The 10,905-nt window shown below is 43.3% G+C and overlaps 1 protein-coding gene across 1 annotated transcript in view; it reads right to left on the bottom strand.

The window, feature by feature from the left end:
- Positions 1 to 377: 377 nt before the first annotated feature.
- Positions 378 to 10,905, bottom strand: part of fam20cb (FAM20C golgi associated secretory pathway kinase b) — a 53,380-nt gene continuing 42,852 nt past the window's right edge. The window contains exons 4-11 of the mRNA XM_069155972.1: positions 10,543 to 10,635; positions 5,357 to 5,472; positions 4,533 to 4,713; positions 3,991 to 4,100; positions 3,475 to 3,556; positions 3,239 to 3,298; positions 2,850 to 3,000; positions 378 to 2,164 (exon numbers count right to left, since the gene is read on the bottom strand). Of these exons, the coding sequence (XP_069012073.1) occupies positions 2,048 to 2,164; positions 2,850 to 3,000; positions 3,239 to 3,298; positions 3,475 to 3,556; positions 3,991 to 4,100; positions 4,533 to 4,713; positions 5,357 to 5,472; positions 10,543 to 10,635 (910 nt within the window). The 3' untranslated portion in view covers positions 378 to 2,047. The remainder of the gene's footprint in view (positions 2,165 to 2,849; positions 3,001 to 3,238; positions 3,299 to 3,474; positions 3,557 to 3,990; positions 4,101 to 4,532; positions 4,714 to 5,356; positions 5,473 to 10,542; positions 10,636 to 10,905) is intronic.

Raw genomic sequence — 10,905 nt, 5'->3', positions numbered from 1 at the left:
AGTAATTTAACTGATGAATCATGCAAGAAGCTTCTGTAATTCTTCTGTCTGCCAGCAGAGGTCAAATAAGGTCAAAGCATTTTGAAGGAGCATTCGACCCATTTTACACGTCAAAAAGTTAAGAGAAGTAATAGAAAGTTTCTCAGGTCTTGTAAGCTTGAAGTCGGCGAGTCTTTGGCTCTTTCAGTTTTAGTACCATCCAGTGACAAACTATCAAAAACATTTATGTTTTATAATCATGAGAGATCACCTAAACTTTGGGATGTAAAATGTTATTGAACTATATAGATGTGTTATATTTTATGACAATGAACTGTGAGTTATTGCTTAAATATTGTCTAATAAGATGCATGATAGACAAATAACAACTAACAAACTCCATATTATACTTATTTTGTTTTATTGCACTTTTACCATGATGCAAAGAAATAGAAAATAAAATCCACAGAAACAATGAGTTGAATAAAATAAAAGAAGCATTTTCACTTCAAGAACACCATCTAAGGTTCTCCATGGATCCACCCATACATCCATACACATGGTACCGCCCTGACACAGGACTGTGGAAACTCAAGACAGGATAATAAAACCCTTGTGGAACAGATGGAGTCAGTACATATATATATGTACACCTCCGCACCGTATCTATAGCTCGCACCTGGGAGGAGTTTAAACCTTTCCGCTATGAAACCAGACATTCAAGTATTTCTATCATTGCACAGGCACTAGATTTTCCTACTGTATATATTAACTTTCAGCCAGTGACTGAATCATTGACACCAACAGTTAAGCTATCAGCTGTTGATGATGAATGAAATATACATCCTGAAAAATAATCTCTCCACAACAGCAACATCTGGACATCAAATATATTACAAAGAAACAAGAATAGAAAACTATTAGTGTCACATTTGGCTTTTGGTACCATAAACTTAAACCTCATATGTGTTGCACTGTAAGAAAAAAATAAAAACAGAAAAACAGTAGTTGGAAAATTAAAATGCTGTAAACACAGGTGATGATTTATGGTGGCTGTAAAGCAGGTTTGATCTTTTGAGTGGGCTGGACTATGGAGAGGGTCGGTGGCCCAGTGGCTACTTCTGCACGTGCTCAGTTTGCCCTCTTTTGGACAAACGAGGAAGTGCACCACTGTGATGTAAACTCAATAACAAGTAATGATGTTGTGTTACTGATTCATTTCAAACAATAAATATGAATTTTAATAAATACTCTCTCATTTGATATGTAACATTTAAGGGCAAAATTAACAGACAAATCCAGGAGTAAACCTGCACTCCAATCAAATATTTAGCTCTTAAATGATGAGACGCTGAAACAATCAGCAGAAATAAAAAATAAAAAAAGACACAATGTTCTGCAGCAAATCAATAAAATATTATTCTGATAATGAGGAAAACAGGAAGCCCACCTCCTCATCTTCCTCCTCGTCGTCCACTGTGTATGTTCAACTGAAACACTTGCAATACCAACAATAAGTAGAAACACATAATTCAACTTGTGAAGAGGGGGGCGGGGCGATTCTTTACAAGTCCCTCAGAATTCACTGAATTCAAAAAAAAGGGTCCTGAACCAGACACAGAGAAGGCGTCTCTTGCAAGACTTTAATGGTTTGGTTGCTGCAGCGGGTCGGTGGGTGTCTGAGTCAGCTGCGGTGACGCTATCCTACACTACAGTCAGGGTTGGATGTTTTAAGGAGTTCAGGTGATGTGCGGTGGTTCAGTTCTGATCCATCCAGAAGTTTTTGACATCACCTGTGTCCTCATGCTTCGTGACGGCTAAAGTCAGTCTGTCAAAGTCCCTGTCCCATCCAGCAGGCTTCACTGTCCTCGCAGCTCGTGTTACCTCAGCCAGGTGGGCTTCCCTGTGAGTTCACCAAAAATCAAAGCCCTGTGAGAAACTCGGCACAGATGGAGCGCATCTGTGCTACAAGATGCCAGTTCGGTTTAGGAGAAAGACTGGATTAGCTCAGTCCGGTCTCCTTTCTACGGGGAGTCAGTCTAATCCAGCCGCCAGCACCCCCAGGCAGCTACCTCCGTCTTGGACCGCTGTGGGCGTGGCCTGTCCCTTGGTCCCCCTGAAGGTCGTCCTCTACCACGTACCTGTAACCCTCCTTCTCGATGCACTCCGACAGCACATGTAGCACCTGGTGACAGCAAACCACAAGACGAGGTTGAAGTGATGAAAGGCTTTTGTAACAATTTCTGGTCACAAATAGAAGTCAAAAAAAGTTAAAGTACCTTTTGGGCTTTTAAAAAGAAACACTGACACAATGACAGTTTAAACATTTTTTTTTTGTGATTAACCTTCTTGTCAAGAATTAGACGAGGAGACTGAGCCCACGCTCACGTCTCTACAGTAAATCTGAAGTTAGAGCCTTGAGACGGTTCGTTCATCTTAAACAGTCTTTATGTTATTATTGAACCATTCTTTTTAATCTGGGCTTTACTAACAGTTATTCTTATTATCAATCAACATGTAGATAAATTCTTAATTATTCCATCTATTCATTACTCTTGTCTTTAAAATTCTAACGGTTAGAAAACAGTGAAAAATGTCAAAAGTTCCCAGAATCCAAGTCTTCAAATTACTTGTTTTGCCCATCCGACAGTTAAAACTTAAAGATTTACTACCGCAGAGGATGAAGAATAGCAGTAAATCTTGGAGTCAATATTTGGCATTTTTTTCTCGAAGAATTACTGACTTAAAAAAACACTGAATTGATTATCAAAATAGTTTTAGTCGTAATCTGTTGATTGACAAACTGATTGTTCCGAGGCTACTTTAACGACTCAAATAAAAAGACACGCTGCATCAGACGAAGCACTGACCTGCCGCAGTCGTCGGTCCATGGCGTCCAGGTGCGGCTGGATAAGGATGGGAGTGAGGCGGTCCCTCACCAGGGACTCTGCCATGAGCGTAGACAGCTTGTATTCCTCCTTAGCCAGCAGCTGCAGACGCAAGTGGGTCGACTTCCTTACCCTGCAGAAAGAGAGCGGCGGGGGAAAAGAAGAAGTGTGGCCTTGCCATTTTTATCCGTGCATCTGCAGATCTTGCAAACATTAGGAGCTGCGTAGGATTATACCACTATTATCAGCAACTTAAATAGCTGCAAACAGATTGGACTCTGGACTGTTTTTTTTTCTTCTCCTTTAGGGTCAATAAAGCCATCACCTTCTTCTCATTGACCCATATTAAACCAGCACAAAGAAGACTGTACCTGCAGCACTGAGTCAGCGGCACCAGAATGGACATCTCATCATGGGAGTGCTTTCCAAAGCTAGAAGGGGGAAAAAAAAGAGGCACGATGGTGATAAGACTTTTTTTTTTATGTTGTTCCACATTTCTGGACATTATGTTCATGACACCTAGTCAAACCCAGGAGTCAGATTATCAAAGCAGCGCAGTTATAAATGACGAGTGTGGTGAGTCTTGAGTGACCATGTTCCGACTTACCCTCTACCGTTGTCTAGATGGATGATGAAGGTCTCATTTCCAAACTTTTCGAACGTCTCGTAATGGTGCCGATCCATGTTCCCTGTAAGGGGGATAAAGCCGACAATTCAGCCACGATCGAAACGCCACAGTCCATGTGGTATCACGCCAAAGCCTGTAATACACTCTTCAGTCCACTAGAGGACACCAGGTCAGTGTCAAGCTTTGCCTCGCCTAAGAGTGAAAAGCACACGCGTGTATGACCGAGGCTGAAGATGGAGGTCATGTGACCTGAAGCAGCATTAAAAGGGATACGTGACACTGACGGGTGTATTAGAAGCTATGACGTGATATCGGGTTGGTACAGTTACTCACATGAATATTTAGCCCATTATCTGACCCGTGAAACGGTGCTGGCAGTGAAATCTCAGGGTGATAACATTTGTTTGTCACTTCAGGACGCATTCAAAAATCCTCCCCTTCAGTGTTTTAAAAAAAACAACTCATTGTGGTTTTGTGTCCGACGTGCCGACTCACCCATGAGGAAGTCAAAGACGGTCATGTCCATGATGTCAAGCAGTCGCGTGCCGCTGTCATAAGGTGGAGTCTGTTTGACCTCCTCGCAGTAGTCTGGGTCAACCTCCCATCTAAAAGGTTAAAGAAAACATAATAATATCAATCTACTAGAATTTAGGGATCTTCTTTGGAAAAATGTCACTTAAATGCATCCCCCCCCCCCCCCCCCCTGAATTTTTTTTTATCCTGTTACTCATAAGACAATTTTTGGAAACAAAGGTCTGTGTGTGTTTGTGTGTGTGTTTTGTCTTAATAACAACAAGAATATAATGAATTGCTTTCTAACATTAAAAGATGTGTACAGTCAGCTCTGACACACCGATCTCTTGCTCAGCTCTGGTGAATTATTGCTCCTGCTAACTGACAGCGAGTGTAATAAATACCCTCTGACAGCTGGACCTACAGGACTCTACTCAGCAGAGAATCCCTCAGCGTCTGCTGAGCGCTTCTATTGAGCGCCTGTGAACGCAGCACTGTTCTCGATTGCTCGATCGATGTCTTACTCGGCCTTCTTGCGTTTATGGTAGGAGCGTCTCCACGGGTTCCTCCAGGTCTTGCGCTTGGCGAGGGCCAGGTCCGGGAGGAAGGCGGCCAGGGATCCTTCTATCTGGTCGGGTTTGCCGCACAGAGCGTGCTCAGTGGAGCAGTAGTACGAGCACTCTCCGTAGAAACACACGTTGTTGGCTGAGAGACAGAAAAAGGAGTTAAACTGTGTTAAACATGACACAACAAAACGCTACATTTAGATATATTCTCTGATGCCACTCAGTGTTTAATACTGAGTGACTACACTCTCTCTGCCCTCTAGTCATTCACTCCACATATACTTAAAGCCCACTTTGCACATGATTAAAGTTACCTGGGGACATCCACTGACCTGTATTAATTGCTGCGATGGTCAGTAATTTTAATCCTGTGAGAATTTTCCATGTGTATAATATAAAGTAAAGTTGCATCGCTAATTAACTGTCATGCTTTGGCACAAAGTAAAGTCCCCTGATAATACTAATCCCATGCAAATGAGTGCTGTATCCCAGTAATTCAGGGCACACGACTCGCTTTGCTCCACATTTTAAAAACTGCTCATTTTTTGCTGGGCTTTTCCTTTTGCATGTTGAAAAGACTGTTGGGGTCTGAGCTAAGGATATTTCATGGTTGTTTACCTTCTGAGTGTTGTCACAAAAATACAATTGATGGTTTGTGAAACAGCTGATTTACACTGAAGCTGTGTATTCATCAGTGATGTGGCCGTAGTAAAATCATCTTTAAGTTTTCGACTGTAGGTGAGTCTCTGAAACTGGTAACTCGGCCTGTTTTCACTGTGTACCTGGTGAAATGAAGAAGGTCCTCCAGAGCTTTTTGTCTCGCGTAACATCTCGGATCTCCTTTGTCATGTTGACCAACCTGCCGGCCACAGGGGGGACACGACGGAAGTCCAGGATCCTACGGGACAGAGACAAATACTGACGTCAGCCATTGGTTTGTGAGCTTCTGTTTTGAAGCCTCGAGTCTGGCATTTTGAACAGAAGTGACCATAATTGGAAGAGATGGGAGGGCAGGTCAATCAAACCGGGGATGCCCCGAAACATACCGCTGAATTATTTTCAGAGGGAACATCATAATACGGATCAGAAGGAGTGAATTTAGCAATATGACACCATAATGACTTTTGGAAAAAAAATAATTGACTTTGTATTTCATGAGAGAAGTTAATGCTTTTTGAATGGGAGTCTAATAGAGTCAAGAGTTTTTTTGGAGCCAGCCCCTAGTGGTCCTCAGTGGTATTGCACTTGAAAGCACTTCTGCGTTGGCTTCACTTTTAAAACACTTTTGTATACAGTGTATGGTTCAGCCTTTAGAGTACAAATTTTCAAATATTGAGGCACGCCTCCCCAGAGAGTCTGAGGCAAAACTGATGAGGTGCCTGTCTTCTAAAAACAACAGGATATTAATCATGTTGCCTGTCCTGCTGATTCGGGCCACGAACCAACAGTTGCGGGAGTGGCAGCGACACACAGCTGAGGGAGGTCATTAATCTGCTCACGCCTCCTCAGAGAGTCATAATTAAGTAAAGCCCAAACACACAGACCTGACGCACATATTTTTGAACACATGCTCCTTCACTGAGGGGAACCAGTGATTTATCCATCAGGCCAGTGGTGCAAACAAACTGTACTCTCATGGTGAAACTGTGTGGTGGAGGCTGTAGCTCAGTTGGTAGAGTGGGTTGCACACTAATCAGAAGGTTGGTGGTTTGATCCCAGCTCCTCCTGTCCACATGCTTAAGTGTCCTTGAGCAAGACACTGAACCCTAAAATTGCTCCGGATGGTGAACCATCGGTGCGTTGTAAGTCGCTTTGGATAAAAGCGTCAGCTAAATGTAATGTAATGAAACCACATGTGATATAATGTTGCTGCCAACAGGGGGCACTGTGACATAAGGAAGGACCTGAGAGTGACACTACGTGGTCATAAACCTGCCTGTGGCATTGATTCAACATCAAACACATTTTAACTCTCTAAATTTAATATAAATTTATTGGAGACATAGACTTCCAGATTAAAGATGTCTCTATTCGATTTGGGGATTTTAAGTTTGTTACTTCTTTTAACTGGAAACTAGCATAAGTGTCGATGTACGATGGAGAGAAAGGTTTAATATGGCTGTTATATTGAGAGATGTGCGTGCCACATGCCTTTTTTATTCATGTGCAGCCGCTGCCATCAATACCACCCAACTACAAAATCAGCACGGGCTCTTTAAAAATTGATACCCCCGACAACACCTAATGGCTGAGGCCTGGGGGCAGAGAGACACAGGAAGACGGAGCGAGATTAAAGATGGAGGCAGGGGAACGAGACTACAGAGAGAGAGAGAGAGAGAGGGAAGGAACCAGGTGGAGACAGAAAGAAAAAGATCGTACAAATGATGCCATCAAGTAGTAGGCGGGCGGAGTGAGACAGGCAGTCATGTCTCTTTCCTCCTCGCTGTCAAACAGACAGATGGACACAGGATGGAGGTTTGTACAGTGCTGTTTTGGCCTGCTGGGCCTGGGCCTGCTGCCACGCTAAAGGGAACAGCGAGGGCCGCCTTCCTTTGTCGCTCTTCATCACACTTTTTCTGTCTTTAATAAACCTCATTCCCACAGTGGCTATTTTAAACTCATGTTATATTCATTGATTGAGAGACGCACACAACACCGGTCGGGATCACTCTTCCACATATTCCCAGGTGAAAAATGTATAAGCTGAGAGTGGCTCATAAATTTGGAGCTACTGTATGTGGTTAAATATTTTAAGGCCATATTGGGCCCTGTGTGTCTTCATATCTGCTGACTACCTGAAGCCGCAATACCAAGTGCACTTCCCAGTTAAAGCCAATCACATAATTAATGACGCTTAAAGCAGGGTAGCCTGAATAGGAAAAGACCTTGTCTGGGTGTTGTGTGTGTGTGTGTGTGTGTGTGTGTGTGTGTGTGTGTGTGTGTGTGTGTGTGTGCGAGTGCTGCTTTAAAAGAGCCTGTGTGTGTCTGTGGGCCCCCTGGGAGGCAGTGTAGCCTCAGCCTCTGCACCAGCAGCAGCTCTGTGGACAGGCCCTAATTTAGAACAGACAAAATAAGGGAGAAAAAAATAAATAAAGCGCTGCTTTTGGCAAACCCTGCCTGACTTATATTTAGAATGGGCACAGGGCCTTTCGTGCCTTTGGTTTCCTCCTCTTCCCCTGAACCCACTCATATGCTAGAGCGTGTGAGCGTATTTTCATGTGTGTGTGTACAGAGGAGGACCAGATGTGTAGCAGACTGGTGAAGAGCGCCGCTGCTAATGCAATTGCTGATGAACTGTGTCATTGTGCCTGAAGGAAAAGCAGATTCAACATCCCTACCCTCTGTGGCCCCATTGTGTGTGTGTGTGTGTGTGTGCGTGTGTGTGTGTGCGTGCGTGCGTGTGTGACCTCAGTATCATCTTGTGTCAGTACAGAGCAACACCAGCATACACACCACAACACAATCGCTCTGCTCATAATAACATACAGCCACAGTGACGTCAGCTTCACTTTAATAGCAACACTGCCACTAAAACTATTTTTCTCTCTCTTTCTCTGTCTCTCTCTCTCTCTCTCTCTCTGATCAGAGAGGCTCATGAGAATTTCTCTTTTCATTAAAGTCTCTCCAGCAGGCCGGTGGCCCATAAAGTGTCAGCCTTGTAAAGGCAGTGAAGTCACAGAGCGTGGTGGTTAGCTAAGCAACGAGGCTGCAGTCATTGTTCAGTCAGATTCTAGCTGCGGGAGGGCGGCATTCGTTCTCTATGACTCATGGCCTCTTGGAGCTCAGAGCCCCGGCTGTACGGGCCGAGCTCACACCACTCACTGGGTTTAAAAAAAAAATTAAAATAAGATGAGTTTCTGAGGGACGGGGACGGTGAGAGGGAGCAGCAAATGTACAAATAAGCGCAGAGTGCGTGGAAGGCGTTGATGCGCAGAAGAGAAATATGCCGGCAGTCATGCCTGTATTCAGACACACATTTACTTCAGCTGTATTGCTATACTTGGGAGGACCTGCTTCAGAGCCTAATCCTAATCCTGAACTAACCTGAATGTGAACCTTAACCTAAACTCTAGGACACTTTATTCAGTAAAACATTTTTACCCTTTGAGCTGCCACTAAATGCAACCGCGTTATACTAATCAAGCAATTAAGAACTCTTGTAATAATTAGCAATACTTCACAGAAAATATAAAATAATTCAATCGTCCAGCTCTTGTAGACTTTCTCAATGATATCGGACAAAATAGATCAAATTCTGATATTGATAGAAGTCATCGTGATGCTCAGAACAATTATCCACAATTTTACTGCAACAGTACACAGTAGGCTACGGCAGAGCCTATGATGCAAGCGCACATGGGTACTGCTTTTGTAGACATGGCACGGTCATGAGCAGCTGGGAAGTAGCAAACGTCTGACCTCTCTGTTGGAAAATACACCTGTTGAACTAGGAAAATGTGTCTCAGGCAGCAGAAATAGAGCACATGCTGGCTGCCATGTTACCTGTTTGTGAACACTCTCAACTTGGAAGTGGGAAATTCCCAAATGAGAACTTTCCCAATTCCCAGTTGTCTGAATGCATGATTACCCTCGCTGGCAGGAGGTGGAGAAAAAAAGTTCTGCACTGGAGGTGTGAAGCATTATTGTAAGACAGCGGTAGCCGGCTCTCATGTTCTCTTTAGGATCTGTGCTCCTCCCAGGTGGTTAACAAGCTGACGGGAAAATTAGCAATCAGCGAGGAACAAAAACCTGCAGGACGCTGGCTCTCAAGGATGGAAACAAGTGCAGCACTTGGGAGTACATTCAAGAACATCAGATTTTTTTTCTCACTCAGCTGAAAGTGTTTGTAGCAACAGGACTGTTTCTGGATGTCATGGTGCTCAAGGCCTGACACCCACTGCTGCCCCAAAGGATATTTTTATAGCTGACTCTTTAATGTTATTTTGGTTATTTAGCTTTCTTTGGCTCCTGGTTTGTGGCAAGTTACATCTTTTCCTGGTTTTAACCGTGTTCCTAACAAACCTGGATATTTATATAAGGCCTGTGTAGTTCTGTTACCACTATCAGACTTTCACCTGTCTGTCCTGACCACATTTTATCTTGTTCTATTTAATTTCATTCCTATTTTTATAATTATTTACTTCCCACTGAAAATGAAAAAAAAAAAATCTATGGATGTGGAGTTTGAAGGAAGTGAGTTCACCAGACCTCCTCAACTTCTCAACTTCTCCTCATCTCTATGTGAGGCTACAACTGGTACAGCTGGTACTGGGTTGGATCGGTGGAAGGGACTCTGCCTGTGATTGTTTATTACATTGTGGGAGGATTGAGTTTGGGATTCAGGTTAATTACCAGTTGACTGACAGTAAAACAACCAGTCACAACAGCGTGCAGTTTAGAGCATGCGTTTCAATCTAGCCCTTTGAATCTGTCAGCCACGGAGTTGCATTGTGGGTAATGAAGGCGCAAGATATCGACAGAAAGGGAAGAAGAATGTGTTGAAGAAAGAAAGACAATGTTTCTAATGCTGCTGCATCGATTTTGTTCTGTTTTTTTCAGCCTGACCATTGTGAACCCAGCAGCACCTCGGTACAAGTGTTTTATGTGGAAAAAGCTACTGAAATAGATGCTTGTTTTTAAAACTTCATGTAGCCTTGGTGGAATTACTCCCAAACACTTGTCATCTTTAATTCAGAACAATGCATGTTTTTCGTGACTACTGGGTCTTTTTCCCTTGTTTAAGTTTATGGTGCTCCGAATGAGGCCAAGTTCGCCGATGAAAAAACAGCTTCGTGCGGCAAGATCATCTACAGTATCATTGTCTTTAAATGGCCTTGAAATCCAACAGATATGACAATGTAATACTACAAACACCATATACGACACACACACACACACACACACACACACACACACACACACACACACAGAAGCCCCTGAGCATCGTGACAGGTTAGTTTTCACCTACTTGTCCAGATGAAAGGCTGCAATCTCAGCATTGTGTCTTTCAAAGTCGGAGAAGTAGAAGAAGTCCGGCGGCGTTTCCTGCTCCCGAGTCTGTCTGCAGGAGCACAAAGAAGATGTCCAATTGTTTATCATCAAGCTGAACATGTAATCAATTATCACAGACCAATTCATACATCTGGATTGAAAAAACATTGCACAGAGCAGGAGTTCAACAGGAATTCACAGCATTTGATAGATTTACTGCACATGGACACTCAAATCAAACCCATGTCTTCCACAGATGTCTCACTCCACAGCGGCCCAGTTAGTAATAAAACCCTCTGCCTTTACACCTGTGTACCTAATACTGCGAACAGCGTTTGTG

Source organism: Embiotoca jacksoni, unplaced genomic scaffold, assembly GCF_022577435.1.
Source record: "Embiotoca jacksoni isolate LCO1_2020_lvr unplaced genomic scaffold, fEmbJac1.0.p SCAF_20, whole genome shotgun sequence".
Lineage (NCBI taxonomy): Eukaryota > Metazoa > Chordata > Actinopteri > Embiotocidae > Embiotoca > Embiotoca jacksoni.
Note: the sequence above shows the minus strand (reverse complement) of the source record. Positions and strands in the feature narration are given on the sequence as shown.